This window comes from Rhineura floridana, chromosome 3 (assembly GCF_030035675.1).
Source record: "Rhineura floridana isolate rRhiFlo1 chromosome 3, rRhiFlo1.hap2, whole genome shotgun sequence".
NCBI classification, from domain to species: Eukaryota; Metazoa; Chordata; class Lepidosauria; order Squamata; family Rhineuridae; genus Rhineura; species Rhineura floridana.
In genome coordinates, this window is record NC_084482.1 from 123,822,476 (window position 1) to 123,835,212 (window position 12,737).

Consider the following 12,737-nt stretch of genomic DNA (forward strand, 5'->3'; position numbering starts at 1 on the left):
CTTTCTGCACTGGCAAGGGGACAGCATTCTTTACCACACCTGCGAGCAGCAAGCTAATTCTTTTTTTGGGGGGGAGGAGGTTATTTAGCACCCACCCAGCTCTCTCCTCCAACACCTCTGCCACCTGATGTGACACTGTCAGAGATGCCTGGGGACTTGTAGGGTCATTGCTGCCTACAACACTGGGACTGATGGGCTGAGGGCACCATAGCATCCTCTTTCGTTTTCTGAGTGTTGTAATGCTGGGGGCATGCCCCCATTGTTGTGAATTCATTGGCTGCATGTGGACATTATTGCTAGCACAGTCTCTGATTGATGGGCACTGTGGGTGTCTGTGAGCTTTCTGCTGCTTTTCTGTCCCCCCTCCTGTGTCGGCTTCTCTTCCTCCCTAGGCTGAGCTTCTTTTGGTTATGGTGACCATTCTTCCACCATAGTCCTGGCACATCTCCAGTCCCGGCATATCTCCAGTCCTGGCTCAATGTAAATATAGGATTCCTCCGAAACAGACCCAGAAGATCTACCTGAAGTGGTTCCTTCAGAACCTTTTCTCACTTGCCTACTCACACTCTTTCTAAAGCAGGGCTGGAGGATTTTTGGTCCTCAAAAGGTTGATGGACACCAACTTCTCATCTTCCCTGACCATTAGCCATGTTGACTGGGCTGATGGGATAAGAGCACAACAACATCTGGAGGTCCACAAGGTGCTCTCCTGACCTCCACTCTATAGGTTTAAGTGCTATCAACATTCAATAGGTTCGGAAGCTCCTAGTACTCTGTTGGGTAATTTTTGTTTAAAAATCTTCTAATTCATAATATTATGTACTTCTGTAGCTCAGTGGCAGAGCATTTGCCTTGCATGCAGAAGGTCCCAATTTCAATCCCTGGTGTCTTCAGGTAGGGTTGAGAATGTCCCCTATCTGAAACCCTGGAGAGCCACTGCCAATCTGTGTTGACAATATTGAGCTAGATGGACCAATGGTCTGACTCAGTATAAGGCAGCTTCCCATGTTCCTAGGGAGTGCCCTCCAGTCTGCTCAAGCCACAGTATGATTGGTTGGTTGGTTGTTTCAAACTGATAGGCACTTGAACTCCTGAATCTGCTATTAGAAGGGACAGTGACATCATTATCCATTTCTCTGGCTTCTTCCCTGTTAGGTGGCTTCACTCTGTGTATTCCCCATTCATCTCAACAGCGTATATAATGACATGGAACTTGTCCTCCATTTTTCTGAATTTCTGGTGATCCACGTGTATTTAATTTCTCCCTTTGCCTGTTTTTAAGTTTTATCTGCTTTTTTAAAAAAAGTGTTTTATGCTGCTCGTTGCCCAGAAATCTGATATGATGCAGGATGGTAGAAACAGACATGTACCACCCCCCTTCTAATAGCAAACTTGTGCAGTGAGTACCGACAACTATGTGGCCAAAATGGGGCCACTGAGAAACAAGTGGGAGGTATGTGAGGGAACCCAGAAATTGACAAAATTGCAAACTGACAACCCCTAAGGGGCTTAAAAACCGCCCAGTGAGGACTGAGCGTGATCATCAGCAGCCATGGTATGTTGGGGGGGGGAGAGAAGAAAGGAGCATTGAAAAAGAAGGCATGAATGGTTGCCTGAAACCCCTGACAGGAGCAGTCTTTCATGCTGCTGCTTATTAGAGGTATTAGTGGCTTGTTACCAAGGTCTCCAAGCGACTTGTATCTTTTCTTGCAGTTCACACCTGTCTGTCTATATATACTAGCCACGGGATCACCCATGTGCAGATGTCGATGATGTGCTGAATTCTCCCTCTGAAGTCAATGGGACTTACAAGACTTTGGGTGGTTGTAAACATACAAGGAATGGTGCATTCAGTCAGCCTCCTCTGTAAGCAAAGTATCCTCCAGGACTTCCTTGGATCATCCCTGGGCATGTATTTGGATCATTATCTTGCAGAAGGCTACACTGGCTTTGCAGGTTGCAAGGCGCCCCCGAAACGACGGAGCTCAGACGAAGCAGCCTCTCCAAGAGGGGCGTCTGCTGAATAAATAATGGAAGAAATGAGGTGGTGCTCTGCCGTGCTCTATCACTGAACGCGGAGGGAAAGGACCCCGCAGCAAAGCAGAGGGAGCCTCCAGAGCCTGCAGAGTGACGTGGCCAGGAGAGCACATCAAAGACGACGGCACATAGGATCTGCTGGGCATGCGCAGTGTGAGACGGGGCGATGCTCGGACGCGACGAGCGTGTCATGCCAATGTGAAGCACTTTTTGAGCCATCCTCGCTCAGGTTCTCCCGCAGTGGCTGCCTGCCTAGCAATTTCATGAAGTCAGTAAAAATGAGCCCCCCCTTTAAGTCCCAAAGTTGTGCTAGGGTGGGTTTTTTGGGGGGGGGCGAGATCCAGCGAGGATAATTAAAAGGTAAGACTTAGCAAATGGGAGATCCTTCTAAGAATCAACTCCTTTTCTCTCCCCCCTCCCACGCGCGAAAGGGTTGCTTTTGCAGCGGGGCGGGGGGAGTCTTCAGCTTGGGCTGGCTCTGTCCCTCTCGCCGCCGTCTCCCGCGCGCTGTGGCTGTGGATTCCCAGGATTTCCCTTCAGTGGCAGGAGTTCCTCCTTAGCCTCAGCTTCCACGCGCAGAGGGTGGAGGGGCAATATGCTGAGCTGGGCTGCTGATTCCTCGGCTCTCTGCAGCACTAGCCTATTTCCAAGGCCGGAGCCTCTCTAGCTCAGAGATACGGGCCTGGGTCTCACAGGACTGCGGGGGAAACACTTGCAGAGGCGGCCGCGCAGGCTCAGTGAGATCTTACTGCGTCTCCGGTTCTCTCGCTTGGGCAGAAGCCAAGAAAAGGAGAGAGGGAGTGAGACAGACAGAGAGAGATTATATATATATATATATATAGGAAGCCTCGGAAGCGGCAGGGGCTTCTCCTTGGAACCAAGGAATCCCTGGGCTGCGCTGGGGAATGGGGCGAATCCCAGCTGCTGCTGCCATCTAAACTGCAGTGCCAGCCAGCTGCAGAGGCGACGCTTGGCCGCAGCTGGCCCTGGGCACTAGGGGGCAGCACTGAGCCGCTTGCTTTGCAACTCCCCGAGATTCCCTGCATTTCGCATCATCAGGAAATTCCCTTTGACGAGATGCCTCTGCAGCCTTCTGCAGTGTGTGCGCCCGGGGTGCTTGGCACTGGCACATTTCCTAGTTTCTCATTCCCTCAACTTGCCCCACCCCCATCCAGCCAAGCAAGCCGATTGCAATGATAGGCGAGGTTGGGGAGAGGGCGAAATGACAAAACCCTGGCTAGGCCTGAGGGAACAAAGGGCACACGACACTCCTAAAACTGGCTCCAGAGAGAACCGTAGTTTGCTCCCTAGAAATGCAAATATTACAAAGGCTTTGCGGCTTCGAGTCCAGAGCGGGGGGAGAGAAATGAGCCCTTACATTCAACGTAGAAATTGGGAGAGGGGCGGAAGGAACATAAGGATAGCCTGTAGGATCAGGCCCATCTAGTCCAGGATCCTGTTCTCACAGTGGCCATCCAGATGCCCATGGGAAGCCCGCAAGCAGGACCTGAGCGCAAGAGGACTCTTCTCTCCTGCGGTTTTCAGCAACTGGCGCAGGCTGCCTCCGACTGTAGCAAAACCAAAGTGGATTTGAGGGAATCGATCACCTATCTGAGATCAATGGATGAGATTATCAGATGGGGTTAGCTTCTGCGAAGTGTCTCTAGCATGCTCGTCCCAAGCAAGAACTAGATCCAACAAGACAAGGTGTCTTGGAGTTGCTCTTGGCTCGGCCCTGCAGTGCTTGCCCACACAGAGCAGGCTGTCAGCAAAAACTTCCCTGAAATTTAATATGTGTCCGCTACACTCCTAAAGCAATAGCAACACATCAAAAGAAGGCGAAATCCTGGCAAGCAGCTTGCAGAAAAGCAAAGGCGGGGGGGGGGAGAGAAAATGCAGATCCACCTCAAATGCATATAGAAAATCACATCCGTGTACGCCACGTTTACTAATTTTGGAATAAAAGCTACCTCCTGGTCCCGAATTCACACAAGTACTCGTACTGATTTAGAAACCTATATTTGCCCATATGTATACACTAAAAAGAGAGGAGGAAATCCTCCTTTTCATTCTCGTTGTTGGCCCTGATTGTGCTGTAAAGTGCGACTAATCCGCTATAGCTGTGATCTAGAATGTGCGCCCCAAACTTGGGAAGTCAATTCCCACGGGAAATTCGGCTAGCGCCCTCTTGCGGCAGGTCAGTTTGTCGCACTGTTTATCTGTGTCTGCTCTTTGCATTTGCCCTGCGGCACTAGCGCCTCGTTGCCTGCTTTTCGCTATCTCGCGCGCCGCCTGGCGACCTGTGGGGCGGAAGGTCTCCTCCTCGGCTCCGACCCTGCAGTTTCAGAGGTCCGGACAGCGAAGAGAAGGGGGCTGTGCAGCGCCTGTACCCATAGGGCAGCAGGGAGACCAAGGGCTCCTCCACGGTTCTCCCTGCTCCTCCCTCCCAGCCGGTCTCTCCTGGCCTCTCCCCCTCCCGCTCCTGCCGGAATTGCCATATAAGGAGCAGGAAGGCCCGCGCCGGAACAAGGCCTTATAAGGGCCTTGCCTTATATGGCCTCTGCGTCCGGAGGCTTCCGGCAACCGCGGCGGAGACTGGGAAGGGGGGGATCCCGTGGAGGAACGTAGAAAGCGGTAGCTCGGAGGCCCGCGCCAGGGCCCGGGGGCCGCGGGGACCCTTGCAGGTGGCGGGGCTCCTGCTTCGAGCTCGTCCGCTACCTTCCCCCCGTCGGCTTCCCCCAGTGTCAAGCTCTGACGCCAGGCGGGGTCCTCTGGCCCGTCTGCCATATAAGGGCTTCCTGCCTTCCATATTTGGACATGTACGTCAGGAAAGAGGCGGGCCGGGGCCGATGAGACCCGATATATAGAGGCTGCTCTGGGGCGGGCGGGGAGCCGAGAGCTTCCAGCGAATAGAGCCAGGGGGAGCCCCGGGCCGGTCGGCCGGGTGGGGGAGGGAGGGATCGCACCGCCTCCAGCGGGCAGAGCCAGGGGGAACCCCAGGCCAGCTGTGGGGCCAGCACCCACCCACTCTTCTCGCCCAGCTTACGTGTAGACCCCGGCAAAGCCCGATCCCCAGCGCGCCCCCATGGCCGCCACCAAGGCCGAGATGCAGCTCCTGCCCTCGCTGCAGATGGCCGATCCCTTCGGCTCTTTCCCGCACTCGCCTCCCACCATGGACTCCAACTACCCCAAGCTGGAGGAGATCATGATGCTCGCCGGTGGGGGGCCGCAGTTCCTCAGCCCCACTGGCGGCCCCGAAAGCAGCGGCGCCGGCTTCAACCCCTCCGGCGAAGGCGGAGAGCAGCCCTTCGAGCACCTCGCTGCAGGTAGGCAGAGACACATCCATGGGGTGGTCGGCGGAAGGCAGAGGGGCTCCGACTCTGAGGGAACGGGCGGCGGCGGCGCGCCATCCGCTGTTGGGCAGGGGATTCCGTTGTCCCGAGCGCTCCTGGGGAGGGAGGGATTCTCCGATGTGCGTCACCAGCCCGGGCCGCTGGCTTTTGCAGCTGGAGCCGCGCCAGGCGCTGCAATGTATTGCGCCCAGTAATTCCTTAGCCCCGGGCGAAGCCGATGTGAGATGGAGGGGAGGGGGAGGAAGAGTCCCAGATGTGGGGCAGGGCAACAGCTAGACCTAGGCTTCCCCCTCCCGCCGCCAACATTGGGCAGAGACTGACTTTGCCTCTGGGGCTGGGTTGGAGATGGGCAGGAGGAGGAGGCGATCTCGGGACTCACCCTGGACTGCTCTTCCCTCGGCAGACACCTTCCCCGAGATCTCCCTGAACGGCGACAAGTCCTTGGTGGAGGCCAGCTACCCGAGTCAGACCACCCGCCTGCCGCCCATCACCTACACCGGCCGCTTCTCCCTGGAGCCGGCGTCGAGCTGTGGGGGCAGCAACCCGCTCTGGCCCGAGCCCCTTTTCAGCCTGGTGAGCGGCCTGGTGGGCATGGCCAACTCGCCGGCCACGTCCGCTCCGTCGTCGTCCGCCTCGCCACCCATCTCGTCGTCCGCCTCGCCGAGCCCGGCGCTGAGCTGCTCGGTGCAAGCCAGCGACACCAGCCCTATCTACTCGGCGGCACCCACTTTTCCCAACCCGGGCAGCGCCGACATCTTCCCGGAGCCGTCCAACCAGCCCTTCCCCAGCCCGTCTGGGGCCTCGCTGCAGTTCCCCCCGCCGGCTTACCCGACCAGCAAGAGCAACTTCCAGCTGCCCATCATCCCGGACTATTTGTTCCCGCAGCAGCCGCCGCACAGCGAGATGGGCCTGGGCTCGGCGGACCAGAAGCCTTTCCCGAGCCCGCAGCCCTCGCTCACGCCCCTCTCCACCATCAAAGCCTTCGCCACGCAGAACGGCGGCGGCGCCTCTCAGCCTGAGCCCAAGAGCGTCGGCGTCGGGGCGTACCAGGCGCAGCTGGTCAAGCCGAGCCGCATGCGGAAATACCCCAACCGGCCCAGCAAGACCCCGCCGCACGAGCGCCCTTACGCCTGCCCCGTCGAGTCCTGCGATCGCCGCTTCTCGCGCTCCGACGAGCTCACGCGCCACATCCGCATCCACACCGGCCAGAAGCCCTTCCAGTGCCGCATCTGCATGCGCAACTTCAGCCGGAGCGACCACCTCACCACGCACATCCGCACCCACACCGGCGAGAAGCCTTTCGCCTGCGACATCTGCGGCCGCAAGTTCGCCCGCAGCGACGAGAGGAAGCGCCATACCAAGATCCACCTGCGGCAGAAGGACAAGAAGGCCGACAAGGGCCCTCCCGCGCCGCCGCCCGCCGCCGCCTCCCCGATGACCCCCTACTCGGCCTCGCCAGGGACTACCTCCTACCCTTCTCCCTCTGCCTCCACTTTTCCCTCGCCAGTGCCTGCTTCCTTCTCTCCCCCCGTGACATCATACTCTTCCCCCGTGACGTCACCCTTCCCCTCCTTCCCTTCGCCTGCGGTGGCCACCAGCTACGCTTCCATCGCGTCCTCTACCTTCCAGAGCCAGGCGGCGGCCACCCCTTTCCCCTCGCCCGGGGGCATCTCCAGCCCCTTCAGCTCCCAAGTGACTTCAGCACTCTCCGACATGGTCTCCTCTTTCTCGCCGAGAACAATTGAGATCTGTTGAGGGGAGAAAGGTGCGGGGGGGCACACAACAACAAAAACAGGCGCTCACGCCTTCCCGGGGGAAGGTGGGGTGCTGATGACTGATCTTCCCAACGGTACTTGGTCCAGCAGGCCTCGGCTTGGGGGTTGCGGGAGAGTTGACCCTCGCCGGCTAAGCCGACCCTCACCCCGCTTCCCCACAGCCATCGGGGGCCGCTCGGGCTTTTCTTTCAACTTCAACTGCCTGAAAACACGCCAGCTCCAGAACATCAGAGTTCCTCCACTTCTGTTCTGCATGGACGATAGAGATCTCTTTCTCTCCTGATATTTCCCCGCCCGCCACCCCCCAAGACGCGATTCATGAGGGAGCCAGGGATTTTGGAAATCCATGCATAGACAATGTAATATTGTATTATGTGCCGCGGCTTTGCTTTCCTTCTGGGTTCTTGACGTGAAAACCTCTTTTGCATATTCATATTGCGTTATGGGGAGCACAAAGGGCCATCTCTTTTTTTGTAAATGGTAATTTTTGCTCTTTTAGTGATGACGAGGCTGTGCTCGGTTTTACAAATTGTTTTTGGGGGGAGGGGGCTGGAGAAGAAAAAAAAGCAGCACTTAACTATGTATTTGAGCATGTCAAAAGAGTGTGATGTTCTTTGTAAATATCACCTTGAGGATGAAACGCTCTCACGTGGCAAAGTTTTCGTTTGGTTTGGTTTGGGTTTTTTTTAATTAAGTCCCAAGTCTCGGTGCCTTGTTGTGAAGCCCTGCTGACGTCACGCATGTGTGCGATTGGATGCTTTGCATCTGGCCTTAAGGTGAAAGGGAAAGTGTGGAAACGGGGAGCGAGGCTCAAAAAGGAAAAAGCAAAGAAGGGAAGGAAGCGGAAGAAGGAATGTAAGCAAAAAAAGAGAGAAATACCCCCGAACTTCTCAAAAAGTCTATTTTTGTTACAGAAGTGTAAAAATTTATAAATATATTCAGCAGTTGGAATGTTGTAGTTACCTACTGAGTAGGCGGCAATTTTTTGTATGTTATGAACATGCGGTTCATTATTTTTGTGGTTTTATTTTTGACTTTGTACTTGTGTTTGTTTAAACAAAAGTGACTGTTTGGCTTATAAACACATTGAATGCGCTTTACTGCCAATGGGATATTTGGTGTACAATACCCTCTGGAAAAGTCAATAAAAATATTGAGAGACCAGCAGTCCAGGTTTTTCCCCTTTCCGGTAGGGCTGCTGCGCTGGGCTCGCCGCTTCCTCGACTGACCCCTCCTGGTCCTTTGTCTGGGTGAAGAGACACCGCCCCGCTTGACAGCTCCTCTTCGCCCCGCGCATACCCAGAGGGCATCATCCCAACCCTTGCCCGGGGTAGCCTCTGCATTTCTTTCCGGGTGCCTTTTCTCGAGGGTGTGGGAGGGGGGACTCCTCTCCAAGCTCCGTTTGACCCAGTTCTCGTGCTGGGGCCTGTGGCTGACAGATTCATTTGCCCTTTAGGCGCACAACAGAGGCTTGTTTCAAACTGGAGAGGTCGCCTCGCTGTCCTGGACCACCCCGCCTCCTCCAGCTAGCCCGCCACCAGGCAAGTAGCAGCGGGGGAGGGGTCTTCACATGCTGGCGAAGAAGAGAGCTGCGCGGCCCGGGATCAGCCTGGTGTGTCCCTTTCGTCTGCGGCTATAGGCTGTGCTAGTGGTCTGGAGTCTATGCACGTCTCAGCTCTGACAGCCTTGGAGCTAATTTAATTCCCCCTCCACCATCACCACCCCGTTAGCTTAAGTCCGCTCTCGCTGTCTGCAAGTTGGTAGTGGAGCGCATTTGGTGCAGCGACGAGTCCTGCATGTGGGACGGTGCGGAGAGGAACAATATGCACAGGGGGACCCTAGACAAATAACACAGGACGCTGATCATGCTGGGCGGGGCCGTCAGTGGGAGGGACGAGCCTGCCAGGCACTCTGCAAAGGGGGAGATTTGGCCTTGGTTCGCGGGAGTCGCAAGCCCCCATGCTCCAGGGTCTTAGACAGCTCCGAGTAACATCAGCTTAGTCTTTCAGACCATAGATGCCCGCCACGGGTTCAAATTATTGTCCCTATTCCTGCCTCCCTATTGTGGATGCCACCGGGGTGGGAATCAACCCAGCACCCTTTTCCCAGTCTGTAGCGGGGGGAGGAAATGTTATTAACTGCACGTCCCAAGATTGAGGCCAGACCAAAGCCAGCTATGAGAAACGCACCGCTGCTTTCCGATTGCTGGCTGGGCGTCTGATGGCCTGGGAGAACTGGTTCAAATCTCAGCTCCTCTATGGAGTCAGCGAATGGCCTTGGTCGAGTCACGCCACCTCGGTTAGCTGCCCACAGAATGGAACCAGCAACTCTTGTTCGCTCGCTTGCTGTGGAGCGGCAGAGCATTTGTTGCGCACTGAAAATATGCCCTAAAGCAGGAGTGACGGCATGCAGAAGCCCACCGATAAGCGGGGCTGCAGATTAGTTCTCTCGCTTGGATAGCATTCTCTAATTGCGTTCAAGCGGCTGAGGAACTCAGCGGATGGCGACGCTGAATCTAGACGCTACCTGGACGTGTCCTGAAGGGGAGGCTCTTCCTAGTCCCTTTTTAATTTGCAATGTGCTGCTTAGCATCCCCGTTTTGTTTTTCTCTACTCGCAAGTAAGTCCCATTGAGTTCAGTGGCATTTACTCCCTGGTAAACCTGCATAGGATAGCAGCACTAGGAGTAACTCCTAATCGGTAGGGCTCAGTCTCTGGTTAGTGGGCCCAGGATTGCAGCCTGCATCGTGCTAATCTCCAATTTTACCGAGGAGGCTGCAAGTCATACAGTGACTGAGGTGAGCCTTGACGCTACCGTGAATGTAGCTGCGGGGGTGATGGTTCCCCTGACTTCTTTCCCGCGCAGGTTTCATAAACTCTGAAACAGAGGTTTAGTAGGGGCTCCCTCATTCTCCATGCCTGAAACCGTCTAGAGAGAAGAGACTCGGTCTCTAAAGTTGCCAACTTTTTTGCTGAATGGGTTCCTGTGTAGGACGGGCAGAAATGTCACAGATGCAATGTCTCCCAGTATGGCGATAAAGCATGGTAGAAAAACTTCACCTGATACATTTCTGCCTGCTCTGCAGCTGTAAACAGCACCAGGAGTCCTTACAGAAAGACAGCTGGTAAGTCTACTATCTCTGAGGGCACCTTTCTCCCTCCCCATATTCACAGCCTAATATGGGCCAGGCCTCAGCCCCGGAACTGGTTTTGAACGTCTGCATTATTCTGAAAATCCTGGGCAGAGCAGAAACAATCTGCTTGGCCTTGTCGCTTATGAAGTAATCATGAAAAAAGGCCTGTCTCTGGACATGTACAGAGTGCATTCACCTGCATCTAGTGAACGTCTCCAGCCTTCCCAGCATTCTGGGAAGGGGGGAGAGATATCCAGGACATCACTTCCAGACAGCTCGATCCTGCCGTTTATTTATTTATTTATTAGATTTATATCCCGCCCTTCCTCCCAGTAGGAGACCAGGGTGGTTTAGGTACCAGGCATTGCCCGCAGGCGAGAAGCAGCCAACGTGGTGCCCTTCAGATGTTGTTGGACTAGGACTCCCATCATCCTTAAGCACTGGCGGTGCTGGCTGGGGCAAATGGAGGACGTAGTCCACCAACAACTGGAGAGCACCACGTTGGCTACCCTTGCTTTAGGCTGTGGGGGATAGGATTAACTCTGACATTCTGGATCCTCTCCCTCTAAACAGTGTCAAGGAGCTTACATTCCTGCTCAAGCCTTCATCGCCAACATTTTTCTCAGGACCAAACGGAATCGAGGAGGGTGGACTGGCCATTTGGTTCGAGGGCTGGTCTTCGGTTTCCAAGACGGTCTTGTTTTGGACTCTGGATGCCTGAGCTGCGTAGGAAAGCTGAGGAAATGCAAAGTGGATGGCATGGGGAGGCTGATGCCCGGGCCGTCGTCCGTGTTCAGAAGTAAGAGAACCTCCTTCGTCAAGCTCCTACTTAAAAAGAAGCAGCGCGGTTGTGCGCGCCCTGAAGCCGAAGCGACTTTTGGTTCACTCCTGCGCCATGAAAGTTACGCTCCACCCAATCCTGCTCCTTTCTTTTTGGACGCTGGATCACTCAGCCACTGGCGCATCCTGCTGCTATTGACCCTCCTGCCCGCCCCCGTCCCCCAGCGAAGGCAACTCACCTCGCAAGTTTGCTGGCCGTCTTGGCATCTCACTGACTCTCTCTTCCGATGGGGGCAAAAATTATGGCTCTGCTCTGAATGGGCTTCGCTTCTGCCCCCGAGAAGGCTCTTTTCTGGGGAAAGCCCAGAGGACAAGTGTTGTACTCTTTGGATCTTGAGCGAGGAGAAGATCTGATTCTGAAGCCTTTTCAAGTTGCAGACCTCAGGAAACATACTCAGAAGAGGGGCGCAATTAAAAGAACCGGACTGGCTTTTAAGTAAGACGCTTAGGGTGGGAAAGTCGGCTTCAATTCTTTATCTGTGAATTAATGGTGTAGTGGTTAGAGTGTTGGACCACGACCTGGGAGACCAGGGTTCGAATCCCCACACAGCCGTGAAGCTCACTGGGTGACCTTGGGCCAGTCACTGCCTCTCAGCCTCAGAGGAAGGCAATGGTAAACCCCCTCTGAATACCGCTTACCATGAAAACCCTATTCATAGGGCCCCCATAAGTCGGAGTCGACTTGAAGGCAGTCCATTTCCATTAATCATTCCCTCACAAATGTGAGAGCGAATGGGCATTCTGGACACTGCTAAGTGTATGGTCAAGAGACCTTCCCGATCTGGTAGATCTGTGTGCGTACAAGCGAGCCAGCGAGCGTGCTTTTATGGAACCACTCTTTTGGTTGCCATCTTTTCTTCCTGCAACCTGTCTTACCTCCACCACAGGTACAAGTTCAACTGGTGTTGCTTTCCCCATTACTCCAGGGCGCGAGCCAGTGTGGTGTAATGGTTAGGGTGTTGAGCTATGATCTGTGAGGCTAGGGTTCAAATCCCTACTCAGCCATGAAGCTCACTGGGTGGCCTTGGGCCAGTCACTGCCTCACAGCCTAACCTACCTCACAGGGTTGTTGTGGTGATCAAATGGGGAGGGGACAACCATGTACACCACCTTGAGCTCCTTAGAGGAAGGGTGGGATATAAATGTAATAAACAAATAACATCTGCTCCTCAAGTAATGGCAGCTGCTGCCCGCCGGTCACGTTCTGCCTACTACCGGGCTGTGCGAAGCCTTGCCAGGGGACTGTAATGTCGTCATTGTCACCACCACCATCACGCTCCCACGCTCGCTCTCGAGCTTACTGAGTTAGGTGAGCTTCCAGAGGCTCATCTAGTCCAGCCCTTTGCCCTAAGACAGGCCATCCTGCACCTGCAGGCTCCCAGCTCATCGCCTGCCCGACCTTTCCTTGAAGGGCGGCCTCCATGGCCAGACAGCTCGTTGCAGAGGAAACGTTCCTAAGACCGACCCTTCCCGTGTGAGGCTGACACCCGCTTCCAGGCAGTCCTTGTCTCAACCTCCGCTCTTAGGAAGAATCCTGCCGCCCCTTACCCCACCCTTTCTAAGCGCTAAATGTGCTTCCCATTTTTCATATCAGGAATC

The 12,737-nt window shown here is 55.0% G+C and overlaps 1 protein-coding gene across 1 annotated transcript; it reads left to right on the forward strand.

Moving 5' to 3' along the window:
* The first annotated feature begins 4,937 nt into the window (after positions 1 to 4,937).
* EGR1 (early growth response 1) lies at positions 4,938 to 8,332 on the forward strand. Its single transcript, XM_061617710.1, has 2 exons — positions 4,938 to 5,363; positions 5,794 to 8,332. The coding sequence occupies exons 1-2, from the start codon at positions 5,123 to 5,125 to the stop codon at positions 7,143 to 7,145; spliced, it is 1,593 nt and encodes a 530-aa protein (XP_061473694.1). The 5' UTR covers positions 4,938 to 5,122; the 3' UTR covers positions 7,146 to 8,332.
* The last annotated feature ends 4,405 nt before the right edge of the window (positions 8,333 to 12,737 follow it).